Here is a 21539-nt window from a genome sequence, read left to right as displayed (position 1 = left end):
GGATTTGGGAATGCCCACAAGCCTAGATCGCTTTGGTTTCCATGTTATTGGAAGTCTAGGACCAGATTGGTTGAAGCCAGAAATGTGCCCTATTCTCGGAGAAGTAGAAGGCTGGAAAGCTGGCTTTACACTGCGTAAACTGCAAGGGGTTGGCTGGAGATGTGAGGCATACTAGTTTGGGATTCCAGGATTTTAACAATTAATTGGATATCCCCAGTTTCCCCTTGTATCTGAGGATTTAGCTATATTGCTGTGAGATGCACCTAGTACATTGCCTTCATAGACCTGATGAAGGCCTTTGACCTTGTCAGCCAAAAAGGGCTCTTCACACTCTTCAACAAGATATGATGCCCACCTAAGCTCCACAAGATGATTGTGTTAAGATGAAGATTATTTGGAATGTGTTTGCCATTATTAGTTTACTCTTATTGTTGTATATGTAATTAATTATTTGTTTTCTTTTTGTTACTGATGTTATGTTTTGACTGATATTGTATCTAATTTCAAAACAACAATAATAAAAACAAAACAAAAAAACCAGTGCTTCAAAAGAGCATATTAAAATTAAATAACACAAATTACTCCAATTTGTTACTGTACGTTTACTGACAAAAAAGGAGCCCACCTGTAAAACACATTTGGTTTACTTGTGATATGCTTTGTCCAATGTGTGGTATTTGTTTTTTAGGGTAATTTTTGTGAGCAGACGGAAAACTGTAAATGATATGTGGCTCAAATTTGGGGACAACGTTTACTGTTGTGCAGGTGGCAATATCCTAGGAGGACTATATTGTGAAAACCCTGCAAGAAAAAGTGCACTAGGGAGGTCTGGATTTGCACACTATGATTTTCTATTCATTTTTTTTTTTAAAATGTATACCCTACCTTGTTTACCAACAAAACCCAAAATGGCTAACAAAATTCAACAACGATATAAGACAAACAACATTCTAAACTCAAACCAAATGCAGAAGTTAACATTAAAATAAACAAAGCCTTCCCCATAAAGTTCAGGTGGTAAAAGGACAAAGGGAGACAAACCAATTTGTTGCTCTTTGGTATCCATTTATTGAATATATCAACATACAGGAACATGGTAGATCAGTACCAATTATACACAGGTCTAGGATTGTTTTAAAGTTTGGAGAGGGTGCCTTTCAGGGAAACCCAGGAATATGTACACATACAACAACTTACTGTTCTTTTGCAAGTTTGATGTGGCTGTGACTTAGCCTATTTTTGTATCTATTTTGGAATACCAGTGTGTCTGTACCACTATTTGTGTTGTTGTAAACAAAAATTGCCCTTTTCCCCTTATGGGATATCCAAGAGCCCATATAGAGTCCTTATATAGGTTCCCTATTGGTAGGAGAAGATAACAGAGGCCAACCAGAGAATATTGAAAAGCAAAGCAGGTAGCAAGCTTGATCTTTATTGATCTGTTGCAACAGGGTGCTCCCCTCACCTGCAGGAGATGAGGAGGAACCTAGAAAAATGGCGCACAAGGCCTTATAAAGACTTTTGAAATTGCCACCCTGTAGATCAAGACCACCCCCAGAACATCATACATACATCACAGAAGGGGTGTAACCTAAGACCACCCCTCAGATACATCATACCTACATCACAGAAAACGGAGTCTTAAAGCAGAAATTTGAATGTTGTTTTTCTCCTGTCCTTTATCTCCTGTTTGGCAAGTTACTTGATTGGATACCCTGCTTCCTAGATTGGATTGCCTGGGGAGCCGGGCCAGTCTTTTGTAATGATAAATACTTAGTTCCTGGGCCAGGTCACAGGCTCACACCCTATTCATATCTTAAATGTGCCCTTAAGACAGGATTTGTGAGGAAAGAGACAATGGGGAGGTTTCCCACTTTGACCTTGAAGAGAAAACATTTGCTCAGTTTAGGAATCAAAATGGTTCCAGGTCGGTCTTCCTGCGCTGATCTATGTACGTGCTTGGTTGGTACGTTTATGAACATAACCATATATCTAAGACCTCAAAATTCCTATCACAGTGTATAGAAATGTAAGCAAGTAATGAGTTCAATCTAGATTGATTAAGAGCTAAAATATTATGTGGAGATAAGGGATTTATTAACGGATTGGTTACAGTTTCACCAATTAAATTATATTTTTTAAATACAGTGGTACCTCAGGTTACATACGCTTCAGGTTCCATACACTTCAGGTTACAGACTCCGCTAACCTAGAAATAGTACCTTGGCTTAAGAACTTTGCTTCAGGATGAGAACAGCACGGCAGCAGCAGGAGGCCCCATTAGCTAAACTGGTGCTTCAGGTTAAGAACAGTTTCCGGTTGCAGTCGTGAAATATCAAGATTTCAAAAAGATCTGCTAGAAAATAATGTTAAATTACTGTCCAAAATGTATAGCTTACTTTTAGAGTAGCATACAAAAGATGAACAGGTCAAGTCAGTAATGATACACTGGGCAAAGGATCTGGGACATAATATTCAGATAGTAGATTGGGAAAGGTTATGGAAAACAGATTTGAAATTTACGGAATGTTATGCTTTGAAAGAAAACTCTATGAAATTGATGTACCGGTGCTATTTAACCCCTACTAAGTTGGCAAAAATGTATAGGACAACTACAAATACTTTTTGGAAATGTATAGAAAAAGAAGGTATTTTTTATCATATGTGGTGGACTTGTAAGGTAATAAAAGCTTTCTGGGAGATGATATACAATGAAAATGTTTAAAATAGCTTTTGTTAAGAAACCAGAATGATTTCTATTAGGAATTACAGATACTAATATTCCAAAGGAAAAGAAGAGACTCTTTATGTATGGAACAACAGCTGCCCAGATGTTAATAGCTGGATGGAAAGAAGACAAGGTCCCTACCAGAGAGGAGTGGCAAACAAAGCTGATGGACTATGCCGAGATGGCAAAACTGAATGGAAAACTCAGAAACCAAGAGGACAAAAACTTTATGAAAGAATGGGGGGGGGATTATAAATTATTTAGACCACTGTAAGCAGATGGAAACATTAGCAGGATTTTAATCTCATTTGTAGTTTAAAAATTACCATGGATAATATGGTTTGATATAAAAATTGAAGATGAAAGAATATACAGTATTAAATGTTCAAAATGGGACCCCATGGAAGGGATTGGGGGGAAGTCCTGAGATTTGGAGGAATCTATATGAATATACTTTTTGTTTTTGTTTGTTTATAACTTTGTATTTGAAAAAAACAATAAAAATGATTTCAAAAAAAGAGAGAGAAAGAGCTGCTCTGTGGGGTGGGGTGGGAGAGCAGGTTAGGGGTATTGCTTTGTTCCTACTTTGTACCTGAGCTGACTGTTGTACAAAACTCAGTAGAAATTATCTGAAAAAAACAAAAACAAAAATGCAATCTGTCAGCACAAAAAGTTACTTCAACAGCTGAAAGGCATGTCTTCTCCAGGCTTTTAAATAATATATCATTGATGCAGCAAATGCTGAAATAACAGAAATACTGATTTATTGTGAATTAAATATGAAAATGAAAAATGAATGGAAAGAGGGATGTTTCGGTATAAGTATGATCAGCTCCATAGGAGAAAATGTCATGCATGAACTGTATAATAAATACTGTAGGCTCACTAAAAATGTATTAATCAGGTGGGGAAATTCAGGACTGGAGGCCAGATGTGGCCCTCTGTGCCCCTCTACCTGGCCCTCAGGACTCTTGCCACTCCCATTCTCACCCTCTTCTGCACCCTCTTGAATGTCTCTGCCTGAACAGAATTGGTGTCCCTGAACTCTGGCTTGTCTGGATGCCTGTGAGTAGTGTTGTAAATAAATATTGCCCTTTTCCCCGTATGGGGTATCCAAGAGCCCATATAGAGTCCTTACGTTAGGTTCCCTATTGGTAGGAGAAAATAACAGAGGCCAACCAGAGAATACGGAGAAGCAAAGCAGCTAGGAAGCCTGATCTTTATTAAAGCTGTTGCAACAGGGTGCTCCCCTCACCCGCAGGAAAGGAGGAGGAACCCAGAACAATGGTGCGCAAGGCCTTATAAAGACTTTTGAAATTGCCATCCTGTAGATCAAGACCACCCCCAGAAGCATCATACCTACATCACAGAAAAGGTGGTCTAAAACAGAAATTTGAATGTTGTTTTTCTCCTATTGTTGTTTATCTCCTATCTGGTAGGTTACTTGCTTGGATACCCTGCTTACTTGATTGGATTGCCTGGGGAGCCTGGCCATTCTTTTTTAATGATAAATACTTAGTTCCTGGGCCAGGTCACAGGCTCACTCCCTATTCATATCTTAAATGTGCCCTTAAGACAGGATTTGTGAGGAAAGAGACAATGGGGAGGTTTCCCATTTTGACCTTGCAGAGAAAACATTTGTTCAGTTTAGGAATCAAAATGATTCCAGGTTGGCCTTCCTGTGCTGATCTATGTACGTGCTTGGTTGGTACACTTATGAAAATTACCATATATCTAAGACCTCAAAATTCCTATCACAGTAGGAACCAGCCTATAGTGCAAAGTTAAAAATTTGCATTTATTACCTCATCTACTTTTGCTTCTGACCCCATGCACTGCATGTGACCCTCGTAAGGTTGCCCACAGGAGAATGTGGCCCCCATTCTGATTAAGTCTCCTCCTTTGCTATAAATCATAAATTTATGAGGTAATCTAAAATATAGTAAACAGCAGCAGCATTTTGGGAAAATATTGTGTTAATACTGTTTCTAAAATGTGTTAATATTGTTTTTAACTTCTTTTTACTATTTTATTGAGTGATTTTAAATCTTCTTAATGCTGTAAACCGATTTTATATATTTGTGGCATATAAATAATTCTTTTACAAATAGACAAACAAGCAAAAACCCCAGGTTGGGGTGTTCGCGACTGTTTGTTGTTCAGAACGCAAGTTATAAAAGACATTTTGAAGTAATTTTATTAATAAACAAGCTGTTTGTTTCGAGGGCGAGTTACAAACGACACTTCAAGATAAAAAGGCTCTTCTTCCCTCTGAGGGAAAAGCCAACAGGTGGTGAAGAAAAAGATTCGTTGGGAGGACGGGGGACGAAAACGGCGGGAAGGGCCGTGCGCATGCGCCTTCCCTCCCTCCTTCCCTTCGCCGGCTGAGCCTCAAGAGCTGCCACGGCCGCGCCTGCGCAGTGCGGCGTTCCCTCCCTCCTTCCGTCCTCGCGCGACTGAGACGGCAGGGCACGGGCGGGGCCTTCCCTCCCTGTGTCTCTCGCTCTCGTCCCTCTTTCTCCACCCACCTTCGTACCTCACCGGGCTGACGTGGCCCGGGCCCGGTTCAGACATGGCGGACGGCAGCAGGCAGAGCAAGCTGGCGTCGGCCAAGAAGAAGGTAGGGCGAGGCCGGAGCGCTGAGGGGGGAGAGGTGGGGGTGGCGGCGTTTCCCCCTCAGGCAGCAACTAACAGCAGCAGGAGGGCGAAGTAGGCGACAGCTGACGCGGCCTTCTTCGCCGGGGGGGGGGGGCTGTCTCCAGCTCCAGACACCCCCCGCTCTCCCCCTCCCCAGCTACGGAGATGCCTGATACCCCCGCCCCGCCTCAGTATAGGCTTAGTGAGGAATCCGCCTCAGATGCGGCCCCTGAGCGCCTGGGAGAGGACCCCGCCCCCTGTGATAGGTTTAATAGGGGAGATCCCTGCTTATTAGAGCACCCCTTGAAGTCATGGGAAGCGGGGGTCCTCCACGTGAGAGGTGTGTGTGTGTACGTATGTGTAGGAGTGAAAGACACTCACGTCTTACATGGGAGATCGCTCCCCCCTTTAAACTAAAATACCTCTTGAGTGCCTGAAAGAGAACGCCTTCTGTAATAGGATGAAATAGGGGAGGGAGATCCTTTCCTCTTATTAAAACACCCATTGAAGTCATGGGAAATTGGGTCCTCCATGTGCGTTGGGGGGACCTTCACATCTTGCATGGGAGAATGCCCCCCCCCCCGTTAAATTAAAATACACTACTTCAGATATAACTCTTGAGTGCCTCTTATTAAAACACCCCTTAAAGTCATGGGTATCGGTCCCCATGAAAAAGTTTAGGGTTTGTGGTGGAGAGGCCCTTATTCATACATTGGACACAACTCTTGCATGAGAAATGCCCCCCCCCCCCCATTAAATACCTCAACTTTAGCTCTTGAGTACTTGAAAGAGAACAACCCTCCAATAAGTTTAATGGAGGAGGGAGACCCCTCCCTTATTAAAATCATGTCAAATATATCCCTTCAATTCATGAGGGGGGCATCCTTCATGTATGTCAGGGGGGCAGAAGACCCTCTGTTATTCATACCTTAGACACACCCCATGCATAGGAGACAGCTCCCACTTTAATTAAACACCTAAGTTATAAGTAGTCCTGGAATGCCTGAAAGAAGCTCCCCTGCAAAGGGTTAGGCAGCACTCCTAACCTCGCTTACCTGAATGTAAACCCCATTGAATTAAATAGGATTTACACCTGATTGGGCATTGCTTGGATTGTACTTGGATTGTACTGTTACACATACACATGCTGCATATATTACTTACTTCAGACTTACTCTTTGAAGCCATAGAAGGGGTCTGTCCACCTGTGTTTGTGTTACCTTTTTACTTTTACATGCTTAGGGTGTGTGTGTGATAGACCACTCTTATTATATAGGTATACTCTTCCCCTTGAATATAATGGGAGGGTGTCCTCTGTAATGATTCATTGAGGAAGATCTTCCTCTTAGACACAAAGTGGACACATCCCACTTGAATGCCTGAAAGAAATGGTGGGCCCCTCTTTTATTAATAACTTGGATATGTCTCCTACATGCATGGAAGGATATCTCTCTATAAGTTTAGTGGGGGTGTGGAGACCCCTCTTTATTAAGCGCCCTCCCCCACATATCTTGAATGTTTAAGAAGGAAATCCCTCCCTTGCTAAACATCTTTGACACATCCTTTGAATGCATGGAAGGGGATTCTCCTTTACAGATTCAGAGAAACATACTTTTTGGGTTTAATCAGTGTATGTATATATGTATTGGAATCGTGGGAGAGATTATCACCTGTTAAATGTCTAGGTCACATGAGTGATCGCCAAAGAAGAAGAAGAAATTTAAAGCACTCTTCTACCACTTTTAACAGTCAAGCCTTCCTCCAAATAATCCTAGGAAGTATAGTTTGCTAAGTGTGCTGACTGCACAGAGCTACACTTTCAAGACACTATAGTTCCCAAGATCCTCCATGACTGTCAAAGTGGATTAAGAATTCTTTAAATGTGTGGTGTGGGTGTGATCCTAGACATACCACTTGAAAGCCTGGGGAAGGATTTGTTCTTGCCATCATTCTTTCTCCTCAATCTTAGTTTAGTTTAATATAATTTCACAGTTTCAGAAAGTGTTTTTCCTCAAACTTCTTAAATAGTTATTCTTATAATAATCAAAATTGCAAAATATACTATGATATTATGTGGGCTGGCTGTAGTGATTGATATATTGGAAAAACATAAAGTAAATATTGATAAAAGAGAAGTAAAACGGAAAATCTAACAATAGCCATTTCTCCCCAGTACCTCAGTTTTATTATGAATGCTAACCTAATTTTAAAAATGGTTTTATTCCACCTTTCCCTCCATGGGGAATTATTTTGCTCTTCTCTGGAAAATGACCTTCTAGTGTCTTTGAGAAGTATCAGAGTACAGTGGTACCTCGGGTTACAAACACTTCGGATTACAGACTCCGCTAACCTGGAAGTAGTACCTCAGGTTAAGAACTTTACCTCAGGATGAGAACAGAAATCGTGCCGCGGCGGCACAGCAGCAGCAGTGGGAGGCCCCATCAGCTAAAGTGGTACTTCAGGTTAAGAACAGTTTCAGGTTAAGAACGGACCTCTGGAATGAATTAAGTACTTAACCAGAGGTACCACTGTATCCACTTTTATAGCAGGGAGGTCAATCTGTGGCTTTAAAATCTGTTCCCAGATTCCCTAACTCTTGCGTTATTTGGGATGAGAATCTAGATAGCATACACATTCTGCAATACATTCACCCTCCACTTTGCCAATTATTATTATTATTATTGTTATTTTGCCAATTATTTTTATTGATTTTCCATAATTTTTAACAATTTGTCACCAAATTAATACAAATTCAATATAATTTAAAAGCTGACTTCCCACCCACCCCAAATGTCCCCTCTATTTTCCTCCCTCCTTTGCTGCTCCCAATAAAATAACTTTTCCAACTATCATTTCAAAATATATTCATCCCTTCTCCCTACACATCACCTGTTCAATTACCAATTTCTGCTATGGCTTTTATACATTGTTATAACCTGTCCTCAGAATAGTTGTCTACTCTACTCTAATCACCCTCCACTTTGTAGATGTTAAGCTGTCGTTGTTCCACATACCTGTATGTGAACATAAGATAATCAGTAGTCGAAAATAGGTGATCTCCCTAGCTTTGCACCTGGTTGGAGGGGGACTGCATCCATTTAGTGTGGGCAGTAAAGAGCACCCACCCTTATTGCAAAAGCAGTTACAGCCATACCATGAATCACTGTGAAGCTGCCGCCTCAGGTATGAAAGTTGGGTGCAGTTTGCAGAACATTCTAGTCGACTGTCCAAACATTTCGGCAAAATGCGCATCCATGTACGGCATGCACTAATTTCTAGCAATAGAATGGTTGTGATGATGCCTCTAAACACATGCCAGTTGTGCAAATACTGTATATCCAGGTTAGTCACATGAACTTAAGACTCATATTTGATACACAGTAGCCCTTCTGTCAGAAGCAGCTTTTAAAATTTGTCATTGAAAAGCTGATTGTTTCAAAGCTGCAGTAGTGACATCCTTAAGCGGCCAAATGTAGTTGGTGAGCATTCGGCTTGGGAGGAAACAACTTGTTCAGAGCTACTCTAATATTTTTTTATGATGGCCTTAGTGGGTATTTATAAAAGACTGCTGGGAAGTCATAATTTGGTGGTTCAGGGGGTGGGGCTTTTGAATTTCATTACGAGCTCCCTCTACCTTTTCCCTATCACAAAGTGATAAATTTGTAGGAAAGCTGGGGAGGTGGAAGAAAATGACCAGCTAGCAGAAGGTGCATGAAAGAGTGTTCCAGAAAGGCTTAGCTGACATCACTTCCAGCAAGTGATTTTTGAGGCCTGATTTAACTATAACAGTGGATCTACGGTGTAGTGATTTCTGCTTTCTATCTTGAAGAAAAGTGTAGCGCTTGCATTGATACCACTTGCCAGTAGATCTCCCATCTCTTAATCTCAGTAGAACAATATTTTTCTCCCATGTTATCAACATGACCACACTGGATAGATATGTGAGTAAAGGTAAAGGGGCCCCTGACCATTAGGTCCAGTCGTGACCGACTCTCGCTTTATTGGCCGAGGGAGCCGGCGTACAGCTTCCAGGTCATGTGGCCCGCATGACTAAGCCACTGCTGACGAACCAGAGCAGCGCATGGAAACCCCGTTTACCTTCCCGCTGGAGCGGTACCTATTTATCTACTTGCACTTTGACGTGCTTTCGAACTGCTAGGTGGGCAGGAGCAGGGACCGAGCAACGGGAGCTCACCCTGTCGCGGGGATTCGAACCACCGACCTTCTGATCGGCAAGAGTAGAAAGCAGTTAAAATTGAGTTTATTGAATTGAATATAAGGGAATAGAGGACATAGTCTTCTGAATATGGTTTGGCGGTATGTTCAAGAGCAGTGATTGCCAACTTAGACAGGATTTAGGCCTTCAGAAATTCCATTTTTGAATGCCAAATTGATTTGTCATGATTTTGTGGATCGTATTTTTTGGCCTAGCAGTGGGAGATTTGAGTTCACGTTACACTCATATTTTGAGGCATGTTTTGGGCAAGTAAAAGGTAAAGGTAAAGGTACCCCTGCCCGTACGGGCCAGTCTTGACAGACTCTGGGGTTGTGCGCCCATCTCACTTAAGAGGCCAGGGGCCAGCGCTGTCCGGAGACACTTCCGGGTCACATGGCCAGTGTGACATCGCTGCTCTGGCGAGCCAGAGCTGCACACGGAAACGCTGTTTACCTTCCCGCTGGTAAGCGGTCCCTATTTATCTACTTGCACCCGGAGGTGCTTTCGAACTGCTAGGTTGGCAGGCGCTGGGACCGAGCAGCGGGAGCGCACCCCGCAGCAGGGATTCGAACCGCCAACCTTTCGATCAGCAAGTCCTAGGCGCTGAGGCTTTAACCCACAGCACCACCTGTGTCCCTTTTTGGGCAAGTAACCTGCCTCAATTTCTGATGTGTTAATACAGGTGATCCTTCATAACACAGATATTGTATGGATAAAAATAGTGAGCAAATTTTATTAACATCCTGAGCCTAGGGATATGAACAACAATATGTATATCTTCATAAACCAGAACACTGAATAATAATTAAATACCCAATTTGTATCATGTTTTTAATATCTGGCACTATAGCTTAAATGTATTGAAGAAATAAATGTGTTAAAGTTATATATATAACCAGGTTTAGAAATGCCACAGACAGCCAAACCAGCATGGGCTACAGAGAAATTGTTCTTAACAGCCTAGTTGTCAACATGACTGGGCTCGTACAAGTAACTTCTCTGTAACACGTAAGCACCTTGAAGTGCAGATGGTTAAAAGTAAGATGTAATACATTGTGGGATTTTTAACCTTCCCTTGTGGGTGTGTCTGGAAACTCCCAGGTGCCTTTTTGCCCAGGCACCTAGCAATTTGAAATATTTTTTTTCAATTTTGCTTGTGTGCTTTCTTCATAGCTTAAGATTCTTATGCTTAAGAAATGGAAAATATTCTTTTTAAAATTGAACTATTCCTGGTAACATCACCAGATTCTAGTTATGTGACCATTTGAACTGTCAGTAATTACTGGTTAAGTGTATTGTAAGCTAGTTATATTGCAAGTGTTTGCAAGGTTTGAAACTTGAACCTGGTGGTATTGCCACAGACTCAGAAGTTGCAGAATGCTTTATGAAGTTCCCTGTTGACCACTCTAATACTCTGAAATTTATTGATTGACTCAAGATGGGGTTTGCATTCTGCCACTATTGCGAGGTTTAGTTGAGATGAAATAGGAAGTGGGAGTTTCTGAAAGTTTTAACTAGATCAGTGAAACTGAACCCTCTGGCACATAACACAAAAAAGGACTAACATGCCAAGGGCTTTTTCATTCTACAGTGTGATTGTCTTTAGCTTGCAGTTGCTCTAGAAAACAAACAGGTTTGTGTTTTCTATAGTTGAACTATAGTTTAAAGCAAACTATTGTTTCGTGTGAACCAGTAGTGTGCTGTTGCAGGCTGCTCAGTCACACAGCCCTCCACCCCTCCCTTGACTGCTGCTGTATTACAGCTGAAACAATCCAGAGTCTGATTTGTTTTGTTGTCCAAACCTGGGATTCTGGTTTGTTGGTCTCCAAAGAGACCATGAGCAATAACCAAGGCTTGTTCTTAGCTTACCATTATAGTCTGTTTGAAGAAAGCAAACCATTAATGCAGTTTCAGATGATATGAGAAGCCAGACTTTGCCTTTTTCATTTGTAGAGCAGTAGCAGCAGGTGCATAGAAGGAGCACTGTGGGAACTTCTAAGCAGCATGCACTAGCATGCTGCTTAATCACAGCAAACCATTGTTTATTTTAAACTATAGTTTAATGTGGTTTGCAAACCATTCTGTACACCACCAAGTTCAATAATCACTCTGGGTCTTTTTCTTCATCAGTTTTTACTGTGTTTTTTGTTCCAGCTCTTTCTGTTTTACTACATAGCTTTCAGTGTAGAAGGTTTAATTAGTTAGACTTCAGGTTTTTCTTCTTTTTCTTAGCTGAAGGAATACCAACAGAAGAATAGCCCTGGGTCAGCAGCTGGAGCAAAGAAGAAACGTAAAGGCAAAGAAGGAAGTAGACCAGAGACACCAACTAATGATGGCAGAGAGTCTCCTGAAAACGTGAGTGGCTTAACTATTTCAAACGCTCCAAATTATTTTGCTTCTACTTCTGTTTGAAGATAGTTTTAACACTGTAAAAAATTAAAGAAGGCTGTGTGTTTTTCTTTAGTACTACAAACACTTTGAACTCATTGGACAGAAGTGGGGTATAAATACAATAATCAGTTGATAATAGATAAGTAAGGATGGGAAATTCAGTAGAAAGAAATATTTGGCTCCTTGGTTGTTTTGAGGGAATAGTAGTATATAGTTTGTATATACTGCTGGAGTGAAGGAGTTAGTTACATCTTTATCCTAAACAGATTGCATGCAAGCAAGTTACTCCCATCTTGTTGGTATTAGGATCTCTGCCATTTCCCTTTTTCTTGTTCCTTTGGCTTCAGGAACCCGCTGAACAATGTTCTCATTCTGTCCCTTTTCTCAGCTGTTTCTCTTTCCACTTTTCTTTCACCCCCTTTAGATTCAGAACATTCTGAAGGTGTTGGTGTCAGACCTTAACCGCTCCAATGGGGTAGCCATACCTTCATTGGACAAGAGGAAGGTGAGGCAGCATTCAGAATCTGTCCAACTGGCTTGCTGTCCATACTGCATGATTCAGTTCCTATTTACAAATTAGGGTTTCTTGGGTGGGTGGAACAGATTTTGGGATACTTGTCATACTTGTTGTTAGCTGTGTGAATGTTGTTGGCTATCATTAACATTGAACTATTTTTAACCTGCTCCCCCACTGTTGTTCTTGTGTGCACTTCCCTTAATGTGGCTCAAATTACAATTGTGAAGAAGGGTTTCTTCTTGGACTTTTAAGATTGCTTTGCTTAAAGCAGCTGTTTTGGAATGTCAAGCATATCTGAAGGGATTGCCACCCCCAATACTACTGTTTCCAAGGTGATAGTGAATGAATGCATAAGTAGCATTGTTCACTGTGGACTGCAGGTTGGGCTTGACTTCCATTTCGCTTGTGATCTTCTTTTTCCCATGTTAGTGGGTTTTGTTTGTTTGTTTGTTGTAGAAGCACCTCATCTCAGAAATGCATGTTCTTGCTCATCTATATTCAAACTGGAGGATAAGCCATGTGGGTTAATCATGCCAACTTATGGTTTGACAGGCAATGAAATTTGAACACATGATACAGTCTGAGGAGTAATACACATTTAGATTTACCTAGGCAGAAAGAGTCTTCCTATTCCTTGTCTTACAAAGGACTGTTAGGAAAACTGGGTTTTGCATACTTTGCTAACCCAGGTTGAATTCAATTAAAAATAAAGGGCTGGGTCTAATAGAAACCAGTCTTCTTGAGTTGGCTGCATCTGAGTATTTTTAAAGCACACTCTTGCCATGTTTTAGAAAGCAGAGAGCCAGTAATGGTGTAGTAGTTAAGAGTCTTGGACCAGGCCCTGGGAGACCAGGACTCAAATCTTACACTTAGCCATGAAGTTCACTGGGTGACCTTGAGCCATTCACTGCCTCTCATCCTAACCTACCTCAAAAAGTTGTTGTGGGGATTAAATAAGGAAAGAGAGAACCATGTGTGCCACCTTGAGTACTTAGAGAAAACGGTGATAGATAAATGCAATAAATTAAAAATAATAAACATAATTAGCTTTCCCCCCTGAAAAATATATAAATATCAAAATAAGTTGGGAATAAACAACTGTCTGCAAGCTGTTTTATTACCATTGCTTAGTGATATAGCATTTGCTTTTTATTCAGAAGACACGAAGTTCGATCCCCACCATCTCCATGGAGTCCCTTTTCTGAATTCCTGAAGAGCTGCTGCCAGTCAGTGTGGGCAATGTTGAGCTAGGTGTACCAATGATCTGACTAGGTAAAGGGCACCTTCCTATGTTCCTTTAAAGCTTTATCTTTATCTTTGGTGTTGGCAGATTCCCACCAAACATTTACATTAACTTTGTGGGTGCCATTTCAGCTTACTGTTGCATTTGAATTCAGGCATCAAAATAACCATATTGTATTGGTTACAAGATCGGGGTGGAAAGTAAAGGGGTGTGTTATCTTCAAAATCCTATTATGAGCAAAATACTGTATGTGGATTTTTTAGATGGAAAGTTGCACATTCCTGCAGGAAATGCAACGGTTGTAAAAATTACAAGGCCTATTTCCTATGAAGCTGGATGGCCTGTGAGGATGTTAGGCTGGTAGCTGGTGTTGTTGTTTGTATTGTATAGGGCAAGGATATGAAATCTGTGGCCCTTCAGGTGTTGTTGGATTCCAGCTCTTGTTACATGCACTGATATGAATTAGGAGTCCAATATCTCATTCCCCGTGTCTGGTATAAAGTCAATCTTTCAGTTATTTCTGAGGATGATATATGATATTTCATGAGGACGTGTGCTTCATGAAGAATGTGTTGGACTTCAGCATGGAAACCTGAGTCTAGGTCTGTCTTAACCATTGAAAGTCAATCAGTCTCAGTTCTCCAGCTGTAACTTTAAAATAATAGAGTTCTGTATTCAGCATATCCTGGCTTTCTGAGCAGAATATATTCAAGGCAAATTATAATAAATAGGCTATAAACATGAAAAAAAAATACATACATATATAAATAGCAGTAGTCTAAAAACAACATTCAAAGAGTCAATGTACCTTAAAAACTTTGTTCTGGAACACCATAGCCTTCACTGCCCATCTGAAATTGGCCAGTGCTAGGCATACATCTCTGGAGAGGCTATTCCATCATTTGGCTACCACTATGGAAAAGGCTTAATCTTTCAGGATACCTACATTATCCTAAGCAGATTGACTGTTACACAGTAAAAGAAATATTGGCCCTAATCTTTAGGATAAGCCAAATGGTGGTTAAAAAAGAAATGCTGTTCCCTTGAGATGAAACAGTGTTTGTTCAGTGAAAATGTCCCTTGGGATAGTGGCCAGATTGAAGCTTTTTGCTTTGAAATGGAGAAATACTCTTTTAGGTAGAAGTGAGTTGTCTTCAGTGATATGCTACCACAGAATGACATGTTTCAATCCAGTTATGTAGCCAGTGAGTTCCAAATTTTGGTTCATGAATTATCTGGGGAGCTGAGAACAAGCTTTCATTTCTTTCACTTGGGAAATGGGGAATGTATTAGTTATTTGCTTTTCTATATTGCCCATCCTCCAAATAGCTCAGAGGAGCACATATGGTTCTCCACCCACCCTTTTAACCTTGCAGCAATCCTCAAAGAGACTGACTGGCCAAGAGTCACTCAGTTGAGATTTGAATTCAGGTCTCCCAGTCTTAGTCTGACACCATGCTGATTCTCTGCACTAATTTATATCACAGTTTGTGACAATATATGAGATCAGTGTAAAACCTTCTGCCCATGTGATTAACAATCCAGTGAACGGGAGAGCAGAACTGCTATGCCTGCTGGCCCTGCCCTTGTATCACCACTTCTTCCTCTGCTGTCTGCACACTGTTGTGTGTACAGGCATATGTATAGAAGAGAAATTGCTCTATGTGTGTAGGCTCCAACAGCAGTGTGTGATGGTACATGATCAGGGTCCATTGCTCTAAAGACATGAACCCTTAATACGTACATGGCAGCAGTAGGTGAATGTCTGAATATGGCTAGTATTTGATACAGTAGGTCCTTTAAGGGTGTTACACTCCTAACTCACACACATTCTTTATTTCGGTCCAAAGACCCACAAAAACATTTTCATAAGCAAAATAAAACAGAAATACAAGAAAAGGATTCTAAGGCGGTCACTATGTTTTATCCAGACCATGTTGGTTTCTATTTCTTATTACTTCTGAGAGGAACTTAGCCATTCCCAGGGTAGTATCATTTGACATATATCCAAGGAGGTACTTAAGATGGAAAGATTCGGGTTTTCCAGTTAAGTTTACCATTAGGGGTTTACTTAATTGATCCCTGGTATGTTGGGCTGGAAAAGACCCTGATGTTGGGAAAGATGGAGGGCACAAGGAGAAGAGGATGACAGAGGACGAGATGGTTGGATAGTGTTCTCGAAGCTACCAGCATGAGTTTGACCAAACTGCGGGAGGCAGTGGAAGACAGGAGTGCCTGGCATGCTCTGGTCCATGGGGTCACGAAGAGTTGGACACGACTAAACAACTAAACAACAACAACATGTTGGACTGCTCACTGTGCAGTAGAATCGACACCCTGAGAGCACTCTTAACTAGAAGGAGGGTTCCTGAACTCTTTGGTAGAATGTCAGATTTAGTAATGCTACCTTGGAATACTTATTTGACTCTACTGGGAAGAAAATATGAATACTGGCAACTGAGATAATATTGTTATTTGTGCTTGCACAACCTCTGTTGCTGGGCCTAGGCAGAACAGAAATCTTTCAGTATAGCTCCTGAAGGAAAATCATGTACCTTCAGAGGTACTTGGGACCTTCACACTGTCCAAGTCACCAATGTGTGATCTATTTTCTTGAGGCTACCACATGTTATAGGCTTCAGAGATTTTTGTCTGAGAATGAGCTTTTATCACTTTGGCAGCCTGATTGCATTAACAGTTGTACAATGTGTCAAAGGACAAAGTGCGTATTTGAAGATCTAACAAATGTGTCTCTTTGTCCCCTGTATGTGTTCTTGGGAACAAAAGTGCCAGGATCAAATGAAGGTTAGAGATGCTTGCGCAGGGAAGGGTAGGTGGGTACCAGCCATTCTAGCAATACTTAAAATTTCCATGGTAATAAAAACATATAGGAAGAGCCCTACTGGGTTCGGCTGGAGGCCCATGTGATCCAGCATCCTCTTCTCACAGTGGCCAATCATGGCTTAGCATGGATAAGCAAACATGCAGGTTCCAGGAGAGTTGACAGTTGCTTTATTCTTCATTTGGTCTTGCTGCTGCTAGTTTGGTTTAGTATTATGCCCAAACCCAGATTCATGATTTATTTTATTGCAGACAGAACACAAGCTGTAGCCCAAGTTTGTTATATGACGTGACAAACCATTTGTGGTTTGTCTGGAGCAAGATAAACCATGAGTCTGGGTTCAGACATGTTGCTCACAGCAGTGTGGCAGCAGCAGGACCAGAGGAGTAGCAAAACAACTCTGGATCTTCTCCCTAAAAATGAGCCTAATGCTTGAATGGTGTTATATCTGAACTGAGTCACTTTATTTCTTTCTCCCTCCCAGCCCTGTTGGCCGCTTTCTCAAATTTGCTGCCTCTTCTCTTTCTCTAATGCTTAGAACAGAGGTCGGCAAACTTTTCTGCCCGCGGGCCAGAGTGTGCGCGCACCCGTGCACATGCACAAATGCCCGCCGCTCTTTGCCCATTGGCTTTTGGAGCCATGGTAGTGGAGGAGGAGGCATCTGCGGCTTCCTATTGATTGCAGGAGCTTCCTGCAGCCGATAGGAAGCTGTGGCTGTGTCCTGGAAGGCAGTCCCCACACAGAGCTAAACCGGCGTGCTGCACCTGTTTAGCTCCGTGCGGGGACTGACTGAGCAGGCAGCAAGGGCTGGGGGTGGTTTAACTTGGGCTTAACTACCCTCTTGGGCTGTAGTTTGCCAACCTCTGGCTTAGAACTTCATCCATGAGCTGTTTGGGGGCTTGGGATATATCTCTTTGGATAGTTAATAACTTGAACCTAGGGTTAGTGTGCACCAGTTCACTGAGGTCTCAACAGACAATATTCCTCTTTACATTCAGTTTAAATTTGGTCCCTGGTTGCCAGTCTCTAACTTCGGTGTCTTGGAAACCACGGACAACACTTTGGGAGAAACGTTTTCCCCACTCCCACTATACAATCTAGGTGTGTATAGTGACTCATTCTGTTCCATCCCTATCTGATTAGCTGTCTTCCCAGGAATATGCACTTTGCAAAAGTAAAGGATCAATGTAACATGAACCATGTTGAGGTTGGCACTGCCCACCATGTCTGCATCACACCAAAAACATTGAACTGATTTCTGCAAGAAGTTCCAGCAGGTAGTGACAGTTCACAGGATTAGCTTTTTTTTTTGTACATTACATTTTTTGTACTTGTTCTGAGGAGAGCATTCCTCCGCTGATCTGCCTCTAGGTTTGACAGGTTCTTCTAGAAATGGTGCATGCTTGTATTCATCTGGGTTCCCCCTCACCTGCATGGTGCTTGTAATCTTTATGGTATGTTTTGTGACAGGCATACTGTGATGGTGATGTTTCCGCTCACAATGCTGAACAACTCGCTGCTGGTGTCCACATGCTGTCTAACAGCAACAGTTTGCCTAGCTCTGCCGCTCCAAGTCCTGGTAGCATGCAGCTGTTGCAGGTTTGTCAATGTTTGCATCCCCCACACTAAACACCCTAGATAACTTTTTGTGTGTGTGTGTGTGTGTGTGTGTGTTTATTTGAAATATAGAGCAAAGCATACTTCACAAAAGAGCGGGGAGGTGATGGTAGCACAGACATTTCAGTTACCAACAATGGCCTGTCACTCTGCAACTATAAGAGGAATTAGCTGTACAGAACACTTAAATTTAGGTTGCACAATACACTCCTTCTTCATCTCTCAGTCTTCAGCCATTGATTGAATGCAGCTTCATTGGAAGGGTGAGATGAGTACAGTTGGGCACCGTGTTGGGCCCCCTAAGCTCTCTCCTGTAGCCTATAGATTAGCTTTCACATCTTAACATTTATTTGTACATCTCTTCTAGATGGTTGAAATGTAAGGGCAATAGTAAAGCCAAATATTTGTCTACTCTGTTTCCATATCTGCCAAGCCCTGAGGCTGACTTCTAATTTCCTTCTTCTTAGGTAATAAATTCAAGATAGGAATAACTTGATGGTGTCAACCAACTGGTTTAGCACCTTCTGCCTGTCTGTTCAGGTTATATGCAATTTATATTAAAGTGTGTGAGCTGTGGCCCTCTGACTCATGATACATATCCTCTGTGGTTCCTTGTGTACCGAAGTTGTCCATTCCTGATCTAAAGTAATGAATATTTCTATATTTTTAAAAAAGTAAGTGTTAATTGAAAAATTCCCAACAAAACAAAGTGATAGACAACCAGCTTGACCCTTTGCTTGAGCATTAAATACGTGAAGCTTATTAAGTATTTTTTCTTGAATTGTGCTATGGCAGGGGTCAGCAAACATTTTCAGCAGGGGGCTCAGACCTTGTGGGGGGCCGGACTATATTTTGGAGGGGGGGAAATGAACAAATTGCTATGCCCCACAAATAAAACACGCTGATTCCCGGACTGTCCACAGGCCGGATTTAGAAGGCAATTTGGCCCGATCTGGCCCCCGGGCCTTAGTTTGCCTACCCATGTGCTATGGTATAGAAGTCTAGGTGTGCTGTGTTTTGTGCATCCTATGTTGAAGCAGTCCTCAGGGCATGTATGCAAAACCTGTGGCCTTCCAGATGTTGTTGAACTCCAGCTCCCATTAGTCCTAGCTGATGGGCAGGGATGATGGGAGCTGGAATCCAACAACATGTGGAGGGCTGCAGGTCCTTCATTCTTGTGTTGGGGAATAAAGCAATGGTAGATGTTGTGAGGTGTCACTCAGAAGGAGAGGAGTGTATCCAGTCTTTTGTTGGAGTTACATATATCCGTGCATGTGCATGCTTGTACATATGCATATATTTGTGTTTCTGATTTCTATTACAGTAATGTATTTTTATTTCACAGATCTGTGACACTGATCATAAAAATGCCTTGGAAGAAAATAGGTGAGAGGCTTCTCTCTGTATTCTCTCCTGCTCTCTCTATCATATTCCAGTCACTAAAAATGAGGATTGTTCTTAATGTCTACTTTATTACAGATGTTTGTTGTGTGTCATATTCCTTTTTTAGGTCCCTCTCATTGGCAGATAGTCTCCGCCAGCTGTCTGAACAGCTTAATGGCATGGTCAATCAGGTAAAAGCCAAGTTCTTCTGATCTGTCTATCTTAGAATCATAGACCTAGAAGAGATCTCAAAGGACATCTAGTCCATCCTTCTGCTGATGCAGGAATCTGCAACTACAACACCCCTGATTATAAACTTCTGTAGTAAAAGCGAGTCCATCACCTTCTAAGGCAATCTGATTCACTGTTGAACACCTATCATACTATCAGGAAGTTCTTCCTAATATTTAGTCTTTTTCTTCCCTTTTCTTGGTAATTTGAGTCCATTGGTCTGGGTCCTACCCTCTGGAATAAAGAGAGCAAATTTGCTCCATCATCTGTGACAGCCCTTCAAATATCTGAAGATGGCTATTAGATTGCCTCTTAATCATTACTTATTTGTATACCCAAGGGAATTTTCAGTTATTATATGGTTCCTTGCAGCCAGACAATAGAACCTTAAGATGCTTTCAGACTGAAAGCCAGAAATGGTGTGTGCCATGTGATCTGTGGGAAATGGTTGTGAATGAGATATACTCAAGGGTTATACACTGGTAACACATGAAAGGGCTGTCCACCTTCTCTTAAAGAAGCTGTTTTCTGTCTACAGTCATACCTTGGATCCCGATCACCTTGTGAGTTGACTGTTTATGCTCCCGAACGCTGCAAACCCGGAAGTGAGTGTTCCGGTTTGCACACGTTCTTTGGAACCCGAACGTCCAACGCAGCTTCCTATTGGCTGCAGGAGATTCCTGCAGCCAATCGGAAGCTGTGCCTTGATTTCTGAACTTTTTGGAAGTTGAACGGACTTCTGGAACAAATTCCATTTGACTTCTGAGGTACCACTGTATTTCTTATCAGAGGTTCAAATTCCATAGATGTAGCCTTGTTAGCCTGTTAATCTTGTGGCATCTTAAAAGTGGCATACTTATATTCAAGAGACTATATAGTTTACCACTGGAACCATCCTGGAATAATCCAGTTTAAATACAGCTAGACAAGAAGCAGTTAAAAGAATCTCAGCTAAAACAACAGGAGTAGTAATAATTGACCATATTATCCAAGACTTTTTCATCTATATGTAAATCTGCTAGTGGCCCAGTTTGCGCATAATGCTAAGTGTGAATGGCCATGGTTGCGAGTACTTAGCAAAAATTGCACCCTCTTTGCTCCTCCCCTGGTCCTGCTGGTGCTGTGCTACCTGGGGGGTAAGCCATTGTTTAGCTTAGCATTGCATATTAACTCATATATGTGGTTTCCCTTGAGTCCAAACCATGAACAGTGAGCCAAACAGCTCACTGCAAGCTTGCTCTGAGTGCCCATGTGTTTCCTCTTTATATATAACCATTATGTGCAAATGAAGTTTGTTTAAGCCATGGTTTAAAAAACCATGAGCTAATGAGAGGTTGTCTCACAGACAAATCAAATTGTGGTTTGTTTTCTGGAGATTCGTACCTAACACCTTATATTTTAGAGTGTGGTGGTCAAGCAAACATAGTCAAGGAAGAGTGCTGCTTTCACATATAAAATTAAGCCATAGGTAAAACAAACTTAGGTTTATAAGCCAACAGCAAAGCATCGCTTCTAATTGTGGATTGTTTGTAGTAAACCATATTTAAGCTGCTGGACTGAGTTTGCACATAATGCTAAGCCATGGTTTAATAAACCAGAATTTTGTGTTATGTGTGAACCAGGATAGCAGAGAGGTGGTGGGGTAAAAACACATTTTTAAAAATAGCCTCTCTGTGGGTAGAAAGCTAGCATGCCAGTAAGAAAGATTATAGTCTACTGTTCTAGTTTTCTACC

At 41.6% G+C, this 21539-nt stretch overlaps 1 protein-coding gene across 6 annotated transcripts in view; it reads left to right on the top strand.

Moving 5' to 3' along the window:
- The first annotated feature begins 3993 nt into the window (after positions 1-3993).
- GOLGA2 (golgin A2) overlaps positions 3994-21539 on the top strand; it is a 47431-nt gene continuing 29885 nt past the window's right edge. Inside the window, exons 1-6 of one of the 6 annotated variants that reach the window (XM_081896373.1) lie at positions 5180-5348; positions 11814-11936; positions 12397-12477; positions 18045-18173; positions 19537-19577; positions 19702-19765. In XM_081896373.1, the coding sequence (XP_081752499.1) occupies positions 5301-5348; positions 11814-11936; positions 12397-12477; positions 18045-18173; positions 19537-19577; positions 19702-19765 (486 nt within the window). In that variant the 5' untranslated portion in view covers positions 5180-5300. Of the gene's footprint in view, positions 4104-5179; positions 5349-11813; positions 11937-12396; positions 12478-18044; positions 18174-19536; positions 19578-19701; positions 19766-21539 lie in introns of those variants that run through there. The other 5 variants (XM_081896369.1, XM_081896372.1, XM_081896368.1 and 2 more) reach the window with 5 other exon arrangements.

This window comes from Podarcis melisellensis (genome assembly GCF_964234715.1).
Source record: "Podarcis melisellensis genome assembly, chromosome: Z".
NCBI lineage: Eukaryota > Metazoa > Chordata > Lepidosauria > Squamata > Lacertidae > Podarcis > Podarcis melisellensis.
The sequence above is the reverse complement of the archived record's forward strand: the minus strand, read 5'-3'. Positions and strand labels throughout refer to the sequence as shown.